Source organism: Anomaloglossus baeobatrachus, chromosome 5, assembly GCF_048569485.1.
Source record: "Anomaloglossus baeobatrachus isolate aAnoBae1 chromosome 5, aAnoBae1.hap1, whole genome shotgun sequence".
Lineage (NCBI taxonomy): Eukaryota > Metazoa > Chordata > Amphibia > Anura > Aromobatidae > Anomaloglossus > Anomaloglossus baeobatrachus.
Genome location: NC_134357.1, coordinates 299,667,044 through 299,684,219, shown reverse-complemented (window position 1 = coordinate 299,684,219; position 17,176 = coordinate 299,667,044). Strand labels below are relative to the sequence as shown.

At 43.4% G+C, this 17,176-nt stretch overlaps 1 protein-coding gene across 2 annotated transcripts in view; it reads right to left on the bottom strand.

Moving 5' to 3' along the window:
- TMEM94 (transmembrane protein 94) overlaps positions 1-15,852 on the bottom strand; it is a 149,901-nt gene extending 134,049 nt beyond the window's left edge. For both annotated transcript variants that reach the window (XM_075349644.1, XM_075349645.1), the window contains exons 1-3: positions 15,676-15,852; positions 7,937-8,022; positions 7,743-7,856 (exon numbers count right to left, since the gene is read on the bottom strand). In XM_075349644.1, the coding sequence (XP_075205759.1) occupies positions 7,743-7,856; positions 7,937-7,960 (138 nt within the window). In that variant the 5' untranslated portion in view covers positions 7,961-8,022; positions 15,676-15,852. The remainder of the gene's footprint in view (positions 1-7,742; positions 7,857-7,936; positions 8,023-15,675) is intronic.
- Between the last annotated feature and the right edge of the window lie 1,324 nt (positions 15,853-17,176).

Here is a 17,176-nt window from a genome sequence, read left to right as displayed (position 1 = left end):
GATGTATGCGCTCAGCGTAGAGCGCAAGATAAATGTGAGCTGAGCATTATTGTGATCTTTGAGAGGAAGAATGATCAAATCAACAATAGGTAAAGAATTAGTATTTATTTTTATGTTGTTCGCCCAGCAGTAGAACTAATATTTTTCAGGTCAGTGTAATTACAGCTATAACAGATTTAATTTTATTTTTTTATTGTGTTTGGCCACTATCACACAAACTAAAACATGTGTGGGTTTAGTTTTTGGGGGTTTTTTTACAAAAAGTTTTCGCATCACTATATTTTGATATTTCTGCCGACAGACTCGTGTGAGGGTTTGTTTTTTTACAGTATGAGTTGAAGTTTTCGAGCACATTACATTTTTTTATTCTGATTTTCTGACTCAGAATGAACAAAAAACAGCAATCAGAAATTGATTTTTTGTTGTTTTTTTTTATGCCGTTGAGGCAGGGACTCCGGGGTTACCGATACCACATTTATATCATTTTTTTTATGTTTTGCACTTTACACAAACTATTTTATAGAAAAAAAGAATTGTTTTTTCATCGTTATATTATGAGAGCTATAGCTTTTTTATTTTTTTCTGACTGAGTGGGGGGCTTGTTTTTTGTAGGACAAGATATGACGTTTTCAGCGTTACCATTTTCATTTGAATTCAACTTTTTGATTGTGTTTTATTCCACTGTTTTTCGATGGGACAGGTTTTGCAACTTTTTTTTTTTTTTTACCATATTCACTGACCATTTCATAGATCGGGTCGCTCTGGATGCAGTGATACCAAGGATGTGTACTTTTTTTATTTTTGTTTTTACATAAAGATATGTATTTATTGGTACACATTTTTTCAGTTTTTTTGTACTTTATTTTGTGATTATTACAAAACAATTTTTGAAATTTGTTACTTAGTCCTTCTATAGGACTTTAAATTTTATTATTGTATTAGTCTGATCACTGGTCTAAAGCTGGGTTTACACACTGCAACATCTCAAACGACATCACTGTAACGTCACCGGTTTTGTGACGCAATAGCGATGTCGTTTGTGATGTTGCAGTGTGTGAAACACATCAGCGACCTGGCCCCTGCTGTGAAGTTGCTGATCGCTACTAATCGTTCAGGACCATTCCTAGGTCCTTTGTTTCCCGCTGTGCAGCATGCATCGCTACAAAGTTTCAGTGTGTGAAAGACTTTGCAGCGACTTTGTTAGCAACTTCCCTTTCAAAAAGCTGCTTATCAACGTCCCCAACAACCAGCTAGGTCGCTCTGCAGGTCCGGATCGCTGTTGCGTTGTTGGCCAGGTTTGCCTGTTTGACAGCTCACCAGCGACTCACCAGAGACTTAGGGAGGTCGCTGTTACGTCACAAAACCGGTGACGTTACAGCGATATCCTTTGCGATGTTGCAGTGTGTAAACCCAGCTTAATGCATTGCAACACACACACATTGCAATGCATTAGACCAGCCAGTGTGAGACTGACAAAACACTTTCAGACCAGCTCCTGGCATGGTTTAACCAGCCACCATAGCTGGGAGAACAGGAGGTCATTATTTGATATATATGTCATGGCAACCATCGGGGCCCCGCGATCACTTTGTGAGGGTACTGATCGGATGGGAAAGGGAGCACCCTCCATTTCTCAACCTTCGATATGTTGTGTTTTGTATTGATCACGGCATATAGAGGGTGAAACAGTCAGGTGTGATGAGGGCAGTTAGAGTATCACTTTAGCCAAGTTCCTGGCAGAGACTGTGCGGGCACGGCTCCGATGCCTGGATAATCACTATGACATACCGGTATGTCATATGTTGGCAAGTCACTACAAAATATGAGTGGAGGTGATGAATGAAAGCTCATGCGTCTACTCAGCCTCCGTTCACACAGCCTGACTGACAGCTGCAGGTTGTACTAACCAATGTGAGCAGAGACACTGAGGAGCTGTCCATCGGGCTAGGTGGGAAGACTTGGAGCTTAAACATTTCTAAACAACTTTTTAAAAACAAAAAAAAAATTAAACTTTCGAATTTGGTTTGTGTCGTCATAGACCCACAAGTCTTTAATTTTTTGGTCACACTTACTATAAGATGCACTCGAGCTTTTGCCAGCAGAACATAGAAATGATATATTTCCTACTAGTTTAAACTTCTCTGACAGGTTAAATAAGCAGAGGGGTCACTAGAGGTCAATAAAGTGCTCTCGGGAGGAGGTCTCTAGAGTTTCACCGCTGATCACAGCCCAGCATCTTGTGCCCTTCCTCCTTCACTGCAGAGTGCTGCAAGCAGGAGCGATACTGGGTTGTGACGAGCGGGGGAAACTCCAGCCACAGCCCAGTCACTCACGGAAGACTGGGGCCGGCCGCAGTGATGTCGGGTCAACTGGATGTTAATATGACATCACCGGATCTCAGGGGTCACGGAGCCCAGGGGTCATGTGGTGGAGATGAGTGGACTGTAATAGCGCCGCTCATAGGCAGAATTGATTACAAAAGGTATCTGAGAAAAGCCTTCTTTATGAGCTTTACATTGATGTGTGGCCACTATGCTGTGTAGAGAACCACCCCTATCAATAACAAGGGAATCCCCAGAGTGCTGATAGGAATTAGGAGTAATTTATGTAAGCCAATATCTGATTGAAATGAAGCTATAATATATATATATATATATATATATATATATATATATATATATATATATATATATATATATATATATATATATAAGAAAAGACATACATATATATGTGTCTTTATACATATATATATATATATACACATACACACACACACACATATACACATATGTATACACACATATAAAATATATATATATATATATATATATATATATATACACATACATACACACACATTTTAATATATACACACACATACACACACACACATATACAGATATATATATATATATATATATATATATATATATATATATATATATATACACACACATATACATATATATATACACACATATACATATGTATATATATATATATATATACACACGTACATATACATGCATATATGTGTGTGTGTGTGTGTATGTGTCTTATGTATATATATATATATATATATATATATATATATATATATATATATATATATATATATATACACATATATATTATATACACATATATATTATATACACATATATATATATATATATATATATATACACACATACATATACATGTACATGCATATATATATATATATATATATATATATATATATATATATATATATATATATATATATATATATATATATATATATAAAAATAAACAAAGGAGATATATATATATATATATATATATATATATATATAAAAAGAGATATGTGTGTATATACAGTGCCTACAAGTAGTATTCAACCCCCTGCAGATTTAGCAGGTTTACACATTCGGAATTAACTTGGCATTGTGACATTTGGACTGTAGATCAGCCTGGAAGTGTGAAATGCACTGCAGCAAAAAAGAATGTTATTTCTTTTTTTATTTTTTTTTAAATTGTGAAAAGTTTATTCAGAGGGTCATTTATTATTCAACCCCTCAATCCACCAGAATTCTGTTTGGTTCCACTAAAGTATTAAGAAGTATTTCAGGCACAAAGAACAATGAGCTTCACATGTTTGGATTAATTATCTCTTTTTCCAGCCTTTTCTGACTAATTAAGACCCTCCCCAAACTTGTGAACAGCACTCATACTTGGTCAACATGGGAAAGACAAAGAAGCATTCCAAGGCCATCAGAGACAAGATCGTGGAGGGTCACAAGGCTGGCAAGGGGTACAAAACCCTTTCCAAGGAGTTGGGCCTACCTGTCTCCACTGTTGGGAGCATCATTCGGAAGTGGAAGGCTTATGGAACTACTGTTAGCCTTCCACGGCCTGGACAGCCTTTGAAAGTTTCCACCCGTGCCGAGGCCAGGCTTGTCCGAAGAGTCAAGGCTAACCCAAGGACAACAAGGAAGGAGCTCATGGCAGTGGGGACATTGGTTTCAGTCAATACCATAAGTAACGTACTCCACCGCAATGGTCTCAATTCCAGACAAGCCCGTAAGGTACCTTTACTTTCAAAGCGTCATGTCAAGGCTCGTCTACAGTTTGCTCATGATCACTTGGAGGACTCTGAGACAGACTGGTTCAAGGTTCTCTGGTCTGATGAGACCAAGATCGAGATCTTTGGTGCCAACCACACACGTGACGTTTGGAGACTGGATGGCACTGCATACGACCCCAAGAATACCATCCCTACAGTCAAGCACGTTGGTGGCAGCATCATGCTGTGGGGCTGTTTCTCAGCCAAGGGGCCTGGCCATCTGGTCCGCATCCATGGGAAGATGGATAGCACGGCCTACCTGGAGATTTTGGCCAAGAACCTCCGCTCCTCCATCAAGGATCTTAAGATGGGTCGTCATTTCATCTTCCAACAAGACAACGACCCAAAGCACACAGCCAAGAAAACCAAGGCCTGGTTCAAGAGGGAAAAAATCAAGGTGTTGCAGTGGCCTAGTCAGTCTCCTGACTTTAACCCAATTGAAAACTTGTGGAAGGAGCTCATAATTAAAGTCCACATGAGACACCCAAAGAACCTAGATAACTTGGAGAAGATCTGCATGGAGGAGTGGGCCAAGATAACTCCAGAGACCTGTGCCAGCCTGATCAGGTATTATAAAAGACGATTATTAGCTGTAATTGCAAACAAGGGGTATTCCACAAAATATTAAACCTAGGGGTTGAATAATAATTGACCCACACTTTTATGTTGAAAATTTAACTGAGCAACATAACTTGTTGGTTTGTAAGATTTATGCTTCTGTTAATAAATCCTGCTCTTGTTTGAAGTTTGCAGGCTCTAACTTATTTGCATCTTATCAAACCTGCTAAATCTGCAGGGGGTTGAATACTACTTGTAGGCACTGTATATACATGTATATATTAGATATATATCTACTAATATATGAGATCAGCTCATGGCCTATATAATGGGTACTTTGCTTGTTCTTCGCTCACATCTAATATTAGTACAGTCAATGGTAAACTATAAATATATTTAGATGTGTTACCAATCCTACAAAAAAACTTTTATTTTGCAAAACGAGAATACTAGAGAATAGGAAACTGATAAATGTGATGTACTCAATAACTTGTTTCACAGAATGACACAGAGAACTGTAGTATGTGATACAGAAGTGTGAAGATAGGAGTATTTATGACACACGGTGATGACCCTTCCCTGGCAAACAACCAGACATCCTTCTACACCTCCTGATGCTGCCCTTCCAGACAGAACACATATAGAGTACACCGCACACATCATTCTCTGCATACAGAACATCCCATCTCACTCATCAAAATCTGTCACGTTTTCTATAAGGTGGCAGCTTTTCCAGTCAGAAAAGATGAGCAGTACACAAACATGATCTTAGCCAACCGAATCTGTAATTCTATTCAAAGGGGTTTTGGAATCTTTTTTGTTACCTTGTGCGTCCCCCTTATTGCTGAAGAACAAACAAGCATGCATCCTTTGGAGCAAATTAAAAGGAACTGGTTACATCCCAAAACACTATTGCAGATATGCAGTTAATTTTAATCTTCAGGTTAATAGCGCTCCAAAGCTGCCAGGCAGCTGCACCGAAAGCCCGGTTACTGGGAAGAAATTAACTTTATTCATCCCAGCAGCCTCCAACTTTCAGTCATAGAGGCGCATCTGGCCTGGCTAGTGTCACCGCTTAGTACATAAGCATAAATCCATAGAAGATCTTTGGATAGTTCTCCGAGATGTTTTGAAAACATCCCTATTGAGTTGCTTCAAAACCTGTGTGTAAGTGTACCTTAGGCCCTGTGCGCACACTGCTTTTTTCCTTACAGGTTTTGCTGCAGTTGTTTTGAAGCAAAAAGAAGCAACATGGCACTTCTTTTCTGAAGGAACCTGTGTTTTTCCATGTGTTTTGCCATTGATAATGTTTAAAAAATGCAGGGACAAAAACACCAAAAACGCACCAAAACTGCATGCATTTTTGGGTGCGTTTTTTTCAGCCAGAGGTGCGTTTTTCTACCAGAGGGTGCGTTTTTTGCTGAAGAAACATATCTGCAGTGGGCACACATTTGCTAAAAGGATTGATACTTTGATGCAATTCTGTAGGCAAAGTTAGATTATTATTTTGTTCTTTTATGTTGCATTTTGGCAAATGCTAAAATTAAAGCATTCTTACTTTGCAGCATTTTTCACACTTAACACTTTTGTTCAGTACTGTATTTAAAAGGGTGGTTCACCCATATTTTTTATTGTCTAGATCGATATTATATTGAGAAACAATGTTTCTCTCAAATACCTTGTGTTGGCAATAGTGCCTGTGAGAGGCGCTAATGCAGACTCCTGTTCCCCGCTCCAGTGACGTCACGTCAAGTGCCGCACACGTCACATCCGTGCAGCCGGCTGCATTCTTCCAGACTCACTGAGCTGTGAGTGATGTTTCACCGCTGTCACAGCCCATCTGCTCCCCGCTCCCCCCTCCCTCCTCCCTCACAGCACAGAGCGTCGCGTCTCCTGCTTGCAGCGTTCTGCTGTGAGGGAGGGGGGAGCGGGGAGCAGATGGGCTGTGACAGTGGTGAAACATCACTCACAGTTCAGTGAGTCTGGAAGAATGCAGTCGGCTGCACGGATGTGACGTGTGCGTCACTTGACGGTGACGTCACTGGAGCGGGGAACAGCGGTCTGCAATAGCGCCTCTCACAGGCACTATTGCCAACACAAGGTATTTGAGAGAAACATTGTTTCTCAATATAATATCGATCTAGACAATAAAAAATATGGGTGAACCACCCCTTTAATTTATTTTGTTCATTTTAATGTTGCTAACTATGCAGGAGATGACAATGTTAGCCCATGTTCACAATCTATTCACACATATGTTTAATATATACACTTGCACGTATAGGAGCCCATGGCAGCTGTAACCCATTAACAATCTGCAATCACGTCACAAGGAGACTTATGGGTGATAAAGGAAACCTGATCTCCGCCATTGCATCCGGAGTGCTGCTGTTCGTTACACCCAGGCTCCCGCATCAATTTTGTGGGAAGGAAATTTCACGACTAATTATTTCAATTTCTAAATCAATACCTGACCAAGGACTTCTACAAAAAATATTAAATATAAAAAGTATACCAAATAGCAAATTCTCCATGAATATCCTTGTCTCCTTCTATACTATACAATAAAAACCATTTGCAATAAAGGAAGACGGTGCCCTAACAAATAATCTATTTCCTTCCTCAACACAAATTTCAGATCTATTGGAGAAATTGGGTGCAGTGAGTCCGAGTGGGGTGGTCTCAGGACCTCCATTCTACAGATCAAAGTGGGTCCTAGAGTTTTAGCTCCCAGGAACAAGTCATTTATCCCCTATTTTATGGATAGATGAGAAATGGTTATTGTGGTACCAACCCTTTAATAGCCATCCGAATATGTAAAGGATCAGAAGGATTTGAAGAAAATGGTTTGCTAATTTACAAGTCCTGACCCAAAGGGAAAGGGATTAGTGAGCTAATCCTACTCAAATGGATCAATACAAGAAAAAAAACCTCAAGGACAGATGTTGTCGGAGACCTCAATGAGGTCTGAGTGTGCTATTATGTATAGGAACCCTTTAAAGATGCAGTCTAAAAATAAGATGGAAGCTATTTGAAATGCTTTCCTTGTGCATAGCACTCCATGTAACCTCACCCTCCAAAACACTGTCCTTTTCTGCTGATGACTCCTCAGCGCAGATGACAGTTGCTCCTGTAAGTGTGACAGGGCCTGGCGTGTGGAGAGTCCCAGACCTGGATGAAGACCATCCTGGAAGTAAGTAGAAAATATCAGGTATTAAACAAAGGCTCAAACCAACAGAAAAGAATACACGAAAATCACTTATCTACCTGGATCTTCTCATTTGGCTCCATAAGGTATAACCTTTGAAGGCAGTCATGTAAAGGCTTCTCGGCTGCCACCGCCACCACTGTTCCTACAGATACAAAATATAACCATTATGGTCCACGCATCGATATATCTCAGCAAGGAAAATGCCTACTTTTATATTACAGTGATTTCCAATTACATAACAAACAAGAACACAAATACCTCGGTATAATCCAGGATTTGCTGATGCTAAGCAACAAAGAATAATGAGAAGCTAATAGCTTCACCGAGACTGTCAGGCTTCAGGGACGAGAGCACACCATCACATAGCTACTCATCTCCCCAGAGGATGTAGGGCGACATAGACGCTGATGGGGACGGCTGGGGACGAGAATTAGCTCATCAGCTAAATACTCAACGGCAAAGTGAAACGCCCCACCCCCATTATATTTTCAGGATGATAAATGAGAATCAAAAATTATGTAAAATGGGGCATCAAAACTGTGTGGCCAGTCATGTGGATGTTGACTTAGTTCACTCAATGTGGAAGATTTACAAAGATAAATGTGCCTAATATTCAGGGCCCACTGGGAGGCGGCGAGGGCCCGCTGGGAGGCGGCGAGAGCCCGCTGGGAGGCGGCGAGAGCCCGCTGGGAGGCGGCGAGAGCCCGCTGGGAGGAGGCGAGAGCCCGCTGGGAGGCGGCGAGAGCCCGCTGGGAGGAGGCGAGAGCCCGCTGGGAGGAGGCGAGAGCCCGCTGGGAGGCGGCGAGAGCCCGCTGGGAGGCGGCGAGGGACCGCTGGGAGGCGGCGAGAGCCCGCTGGGAGGAGGCGGGGGACCGCTGAGAGCAAGCGAGGGACACCTGGGACCGGCGAGGGACAACTGGGACCGGCGAGGGACAACTGGGACCGGCGAGGGACAACTGGGACCGGCGAGGGACAACTGGGACCGGCGAGGGCCAACTGGGACCGGCGAGGGCCAACTGGGACCGGCGAGGGCCAACTGGGACCGGCGAGGGCCAACTGGGACATGGTGTTCATATTATATTTGATCCCTTCAGTGGCTATGTGAGTGCCTAATATCAGGGCCCACTGGGACATGGCATTCATATTATTTGATCCCTTCAGTGCCTCCGTTAGAGCCTAATATCAGGGTCCACTGGGACGCGGTGATCATATTACATTTGATCCCTCCAGTGGCTCTGTGAGGGCTTACATATGAAGCCCTGGAAAGAGGATTTGGACAAATGAGCTGACGGGGCCATTGACTATTATGATTCAGACATTGTGTGCTCTGTTGGACATCATTTTCAGCTGTATCCGCCTACTTGCTGCTACTTGGTGTCAAAGTCCAGATCCGCGTGGTTTCAAAACGTGTCAGAGTGCTGGGCCCGGAATTCTCAGGGAATTCTGGCTAATGATCCGGACCCAGCACTCGGAAATAAAAAAAAAGTAAAGGAAAAATAAAGAAAATGAGAATGAAACAAGCGCTTCATACTTACTGAGGCTCCGACGCGGCTCTACTCTGCTCCCGTGGCTGCTCATTCACTTCCGGGGCCGCACATTATTACTCATACTTATGCACTGCTTTCCCCGTCCACCGGCTGTCCTGGTGTCTGTGATTGGTTGCAATCAGAAGTGCCCGCAGCCTGTGTGACACCGTCTGCCTGCAACCAGTCATAGGCGCTGTCTGGGGCTCTCTATCATTGTAGAAAATAAATAGATAAATAGTCGTATGGTCCCCCTTATGATACTAGCACAGATAAAGCATACGGCTACAGGCTATAACCCCTAGCTGGGCACTTATCTTGGCTGTGTATCAAAATAGGAGAAATTGCATATGGCGTTTTTTTTCTAATTATTTAAATAAATAATTTTAAAAAAACAGCGTGAGCTCCTCCCTACCCAGCCATGATAAGGCCTAACAGCTGGAGGCTGATATTCTCAGGTTGAGGAGACTCATGCTTATAGGGCCACCCACACCTTAAAAATAGCAGCCTGCAGCCGCCCAGAATTGTCACATCCATTAGATGCAACAGTGCTGGAACTTTACCCTGCTCTTCCTGATTGCCCAGGTGCGGTTGCAATCGGGGTAATAAGGGGATAATGTTAGCTCACAGATGCCACTAAGCCCTAGATTAGTTATGGGAGGTGTCAATGAGACCCCCTATTACTAATTTGTAAGTGAAAAGAAATAAACACAAGCACAGAAAAATCCATAATTTGAAATAAGACAAAAAAATACACTATTTCACTCTTTATTAACCCCAAACACCCCTGCAGTTCCGACGTAATCCACACGAGGTCTCACGATGATTCAAGCTCTGTTACATATCTGAATTCACATCGAGCAGCCACAGAACATGTGCATCCGCTGTGAGGTTCAGGCAGAGACTGAGTGAGCCACGCGATCAGAGGTGACCACTCAGGTATTTGCGGTTAGAGCTGGAGGTTCCCACGATCCTCCACCTGGGAGTGCATCTGATCGCAACCAATCACAGTCTACAAAATCGGCAGTGTAGCAAATACTTATTTTCCCCATTTTATATATTTGGGAACACTATCAACATTTATCTTTGACAGAAATTCAAAATAAAACATAAGAGCCTGCAGTTGGTCTATGCCTTATGCAGTATCTTCTATGGCAGAGGTCCCCAACCTTTCTGACCACGAGAGCCACATTCGGCTCTGGGAGAGGGTCCCGAGCCACTTCCAGCTTCCATCCTCCTCACAGTAGTGAAACCCAGAGACACCATTATCAGTACAATGACAGCCAAAGCTTTTCCACAGAAACCACCACAACAAAGCAGAATACCAATAGATCCAGGGGTTTCTACGTGTCCACCATTCAGGTCTGCTCTTCTGTGTGGGCCACAGGTTGGGGACGCCTGTTCAATGGAATTTCTCTCCTTAACCCCTTCACCACCCAGAGATTTTCTATTTATCGTTCTTTCCTCCCCTTCTTCCAGGAGCCATAACTTTCATATTTTTCCATCAATATAGTCATATGGGGGCTTTTTTTTTTTTGCGAAACAAGTTGTACTTTTGAATGACAAAATTCATTATGCCACATATTGTACTGAGAAACAGAAAAAAAAAATTCTAATTGGGGTGCAGTTACAAAAAGGTGCAACTCCACAATTGTTTTTTGGGGTTTTTTTTATTTACCACGTTCACTATCTAGTAAAACTGCCCTGTCATTATGATCCCCCAGGTCAGTACAAGTTCTTAGATACCAAACATGTATAGTTTTACTTTTATCTACGTGGTGAAAAAAAACTCAGATGTCCTCATTTTTCGGGATCTGGGGCTCGGAGATGTGTTATTTTTTGCGTCTTGAGCTGGCGTTTTTATTTATACTATTTTTGTGTAGATGCGATGTTTTGATCGCCTACTATTGTATTTTAATGCAGTGTTGTAGTGACCAAAAAACTTAATTCTGGCATTGTGAATTTTTTTCTCGCTATGCAGTGTACCGATCAGATTAACTGATCTTATATCTTCATAGATCAGGCATTTTTGAACATGGTGATACTAAATATGGTTTATTGGATTTTTTTGTTTTTTTTAATTATTCGTTTATTTTCAATGAGACAATTTGAGCTTTTATGGGTTTGGTTTTTTTTTTACTTTTTATTGAGTTTATTAGGACCCTTAGGGGACTTGAATCCTGCACTGTCCGATTGCTTCTGCTGTTCCAAGTGATGCTTCAGCAGAAATGCCGGTCTTCTGAGAATGACGGCACTCAGCTGGCGTTCACAGACACATTAATATGACAGCGACAGGGGTCATCAGATGACCCCCGACGGTCATGACAACCCATCGTCGCCCCATGATCGCGTTACGGAGCCACCGATGGTGGACAAGAATGGCACGCTCCCGGCCAGTGCGTCTTAAACCCAGCTGTCAAAAATTGACAGTGGGATTTAACTAGTTAACAGGCTCCGATCCACCCATGATTGTTAGCTGTACAGGTCGGCTCATCAGATCAGCAGACATGTAGGGAAAAATGTGGGCTGGGCGAGCCCGCATTAAAGGGACAGACACGGCCTTGGACGAACAAATACGTGCAAGGTCGTGAAGGGGTTAAAGAGCGCCTCACATCACAGAATGACTGTTCAAACCAAGTACAAGCGCTCAGTGCATCATGGCGGGATTAATCATCTAACTGTGCCCTTCTCCAGCTCTATGAAGTCAGAGCGGTCAATCGATGAGGGTGTGTGGAGAAAGAAGGAAACAAACCAGAGCAAAGCTTAAATGTTTGGTCACACCGTGTGGCACCGAGTGACAGTACTTGGTTTGAACAGTTATTCTGTGCTGTGAGTCCCTTTAAAGCACCATTCCAGTAGGGGGGGGGGTCAGCGCTGGAGTGGTGCTTTAAATGCAAGTCCCCTGCCCCTAGAGTTGTACTCAATCTCTGGCATTTTTGTGTTTTTTTGGCACCGCTACGGTCCGGTCCTGCATCGCCATTTTGTGACTAAGTTCTGAAGTCAGATGCTATGTCACAAGTGGACAAATGCAAGTCTATGAGAGCCAGAACGAGGATCTTATAGAGATACACGAAGTTGTGACCTCCGACGCGCTCCAACAAACACTGGAGCTGCTGGCAAGTCACAAATCACCAGAGACCGACCGGAGATAGAAGATGAAGCCGCAGGAAAGGGAGTATAATAAAGGGAGCAGGGGACTTAGATTTAAAGCACCACTCCACTGGGGACATAAAGTAAATCTCTGGAGTGGTGCTTTAACGAGAAACTGTCATGTTCAGAAATATTAACCCACAGATACAGTGGTAATCTGCAGGTACAGTGGTCATAAATCCTGTCCATGGAGCTTACCAAAGCAGCAGCTACAGAGAGAAAATTAAATTATATTCTCCCTGGAGCCGCTTCCATGCAGTCATCAAGGTGGTTCAGGGAGTGGTTACAGTCACCACTCTTCATACAGTGAGTGCGCTGTGATCACTCACCTGCACCTTGACCAACAGCCAGATCAGTTGTGTGTGTGTGTGTGTGTGTGTGTGTGTGTGTGTGTGTGTGTGTGTGTGTGTAGCCAGCTGTCAATCAATGTGAAAGGAAATGATTACAGAGCTCCCTACATGCCCCAATGGCTGCAAGGAGAATAATACAATTTTCTCCCTGTACCACTGATCCAGTTTGACTGCAATAAAGGAACGCTGTTTACCAGGAGATTACCCCTGAATCTGTGGTAAATAGCATTTCTGGAGGTGACCATTTATAGCCGGGTCCAGATGAACAAACATAAAATAATTTGATTTTCCATTCAGAAAAACAAGACGATTTTTTCATTCGTATGTACGTTTTAAATCCACATGAAATCTGTTTTTTAGATCATAATTGAATAAATTGTCAGATCCAGTTATCCTTGCAATAACTGCAGTAGCTCCATCCGTAGGGTATAATTTTTCTTTACTATGGCACACAATGAATATAATGGGTGATTCAAATGTAAAAAAATGGCTGGCTCTCAGTAATGCATGCTGTGGATTTTTACATGTGGACCATTTATGGGAATTACACCATTGATTGCAGTGGTCAGTGCTGTATAACATTTTGCACAGTGACAGATTATACGCTTGTCTGAACCTGGCCTTATAATATACAAGACAGTGCTCCGATACCCCTGTATGTGTGACATCCGTTTTTAACACGGATGCCACATGTACCCATGTTATTTTATGCTGTATTCACACGGTGGTGTTTTCAAAGGACCGTGTGACCCCGCACGTACACATGTAGACATGTCCGTTTTTTCTCCAGCCACACGGGTGTCACTCACACGGATCGCACACTAATGTGATCCATGTGACATCAGTGTGACACGTTCCGGAGAAAACACGGCTCTTTGACATAAAAATATATTCTATATTCACCTGTATCCAGCGATGTTGTCTCCGGCTCTGCTGTCTCCCGCTTCTGACCCACGCTCATTATATTCATTGATTATTCACTGCACTGAGGACCTGGAAGCCAGAGTATTGCGGGGACAGCGCTGCCAAGGACAGCATCGCCGGGGACACTATAGCACCAGCCGGGGACAGCATCGCCAGGGACACTACTGCACCAGCCGGGGGGGGGGGCAGCATTGCCGGGGACACTACAGCACCAGCCGGGGACAGCATTGCCGGGGACACTACAGCACCAGCCGGGGGGGGGCAGCATCGCCGGGGACACTATAGCACCAGCCGGGGACAGCATCGCCAGGGACACTGGGACACTACTGCACCAGCCGGGGGGGGGGGAGGGACAGCATTGCCGGGGACACTACAGCACCAGCCGGGGACAGCATTGCCGGGGACACTACAGCACCAGCCGGGGGGGGGCAGCATCGCCGGGGACACTACAGCACCAGCCGGGGGGGGGCAGCATCGCCGGGGACACTACAGCACCAGCCGGGGGGGCAGCATCGCCGGGGACACTACAGCACCAGCCGGGGACAGCATCGCCGGGGACACTACAGGACCAGCCAGGGGGGACAGCATCGCCGGGGACACTACAGCACCAGCCAGGGGGGACAGCATCGCCGGGGACACTATAGCACCAGCCGGGGGGGGGACAACATCGCCGGAGACAGGTGAGTTATTCAGTAAGCAGTGTGTGTGCAGTGACGTCCAGGAGGTCATTGGAGTTCCCAATGAACTCTGATGAACCCATGAAGTCACCGTCGTGACACCCACTGTAGTGCGGGTGTCATCAGGATGTCAAAGGAGTTCATTGGCACTCCAATGACCTCCTGGATGTCACTACACACACACTGCTTACTGAATACTCACCTGTCACCGGCGATGCTGTCCCCGGTGATGCGGCGATGCTGTCCCTGGCGATGCTGTCCTTGGCGGTGCTGTCCCCGCGATGCTCCGGCTTCCAGGTCCTCAGTGCAGTGAATAATCAATGAATATCATGAGCGGGGGTCAGATGCAGGAGGCAACAGAGCCGAAGAAAACAGGACTGGATACGGGTGAATATAGAAAATCTTTTTATTTCAAAGACCCGTGTTTTCTCCGGTATGTGTCCCACGTATGCAAACACAGATGTCACACATGTGACACACGTATGACCATACTGATGCACGTGGCTTGTACCGAATCAAACACGAACATCTGAAAGGGGCCTAAAATATAGAGTGGAGCTCGGCCCTGTGCATCCACCTTCCCACAGCATTGGGCGTCAAAGGCAGATTGGGCCAAAAAAGATTACAAATTCCCTGCCACACCGTCACCGCGAGCTCACTGACAGATTCTAAGTTAACTCATTCGGAACGCAGTGGCTGCGGCTCTCTTGACCAGAACGTGGCAGCTGCATAGAAATAAATGAAGCGGTCATGCTCAGCTTAGTGAGGCGCTGGCCGGTCTGTGCAATGCCATCCGATCTCGCTGCAATTTGTACCATCTGACACAAAGGCTATAGAGGGCAAATAGTGCAAATTTCAATTGCAGAAAGGATTTTTAGCCCCAAATAGAATCATTTAGGTAAGAAAAAAATAGGCACGAAAGGTGAACAATCCCTTTAAAACGTCGGTCAGACCAATCCTGGCTCAGTGATCTCATGTGCATTTGTCGCACATGAGACAAACACATTGTTCTCATGCCTGACTCCAACTGAGCCAAACTGTGGGTATTATAATCAGTGGCTAGTGTCAGCAGAAGGTGGCTAGCAAAACACTATTAGACACCATACACAATGTTCCCACAGGCCATGGCTTCACAGACCTGCAGGACTCAGTATAAAACACTTGTCCTCACCAGTCCAAACTCTGTCTCCACAACGTCTGTCACCAGCCTCTCCCGGGTTACAGTTTAGCCACAAGCCGCCATGTTCCTGTCATCATTAGCCGCGTTCTGCAATAGTTTTCACCCGCTGTTCTCAATTGTCCCCGTTGCTGAAGTCATTTTCTTGACAAGCGACGTTCAACAAAACAGTGTTCGGTCTCCAACAAAATGGCTGCCTAAGCGGTCTTTAGGGGGATTAATCGGAAGACACTGGTCCGTCTGGAATAAGCGTCGGTTTTCTCTCTAGCAACTAAACATCAGCAGTGGAAAGTTCGCAGTGAAGCAATCAGTGCTTGCCTGCAGGGGGCAGTGTCTGCTGGTTTATACCTACTAGGAGGCTGCGGAGAATACTGCAGTCAGGGAAGGAGTGTTGTGTGCGACCTGCTCGGAACAGGCAGGGTCTGGGGGGGGGCTTTCTTAACGTTTTGGGTGGGCTTCAGTAGTAGGTAGTGTGCACAACACGTCTTTTAGCCCTAGCTAGTATTTTAACCCCTTCCTGATTTGTTGTTTTTCTATTTTGGCGTTTTTATTTTTTCCTCGCCTTCTTCCAAGCGCTTGTTTTATTTTTCCGTTGACACAACCGTGTGAGGATTTATTTTTTATTTTTTAAAAGTTGTTCTTTTGAATCCTGGCAATGTATTAGAAAATGGGGAAAAAAATCCAAAGTGCGGCAAAATAGCGAAATTCTGTAATGTTTTGGAGTCTTCTTTTTTACAGTGTGCGTTATACAGTAAAAATGACCCGGAAATATGATTCTCCAGGTCAGTATTATTACAACAATACCAAACGGGCATAGATTTGTTTTTTTTTTTTTTTATTTAAATAGTTAAAAAAAATTGAGAAATTAAATTTCACTTGCGTATCCATTTACGAGAGCCATGACATTTTCCATTTTCTGATGATGTAGCTGTGTGAGGCTTATTTTCATGGTCCCTGAGCCGAAGTTTGATTTGAAGCCATTTTGGGGTAGATTTTATATATTTATTTTATTTTATTTTTTATTTATTTAATTTTAATTATTTATTTATTGTTTTATTTATTTATTTTTTAACTCTTGAGCCTGTTTTCACCTTCCTGACCCAGCCATTTTTTTCATTACTGACCAGTGTCCCTTTGACAGGCTATAACTCTGGAACGCTTCAGCGGATCTCGATGATTCTCAGATTTTTTTTTTTCGTGACATATTGTACTTCAGGATAGGGGTAAAATTAAGACGATATTTTTTGCACTTTTTTTTGTGAAAATATTGGGAATTCAGCTAAAATTTTAAACATTTTGCTATTTTCAATCTTTGAATTTTCATCCCCATTAGTCCGAGAGTTCTGTCACACAAAATAGTTACTAAATAACATTTCCCACATGTCTACTTTACATCATCGCAATTTTTTAAACATTTTTTTCTTTGTTAGGAAGTTAGAAGGGTTCAAAGTTCATCATCAATTTCTCCAATAAAATTTACAAAACCATTCTTTTA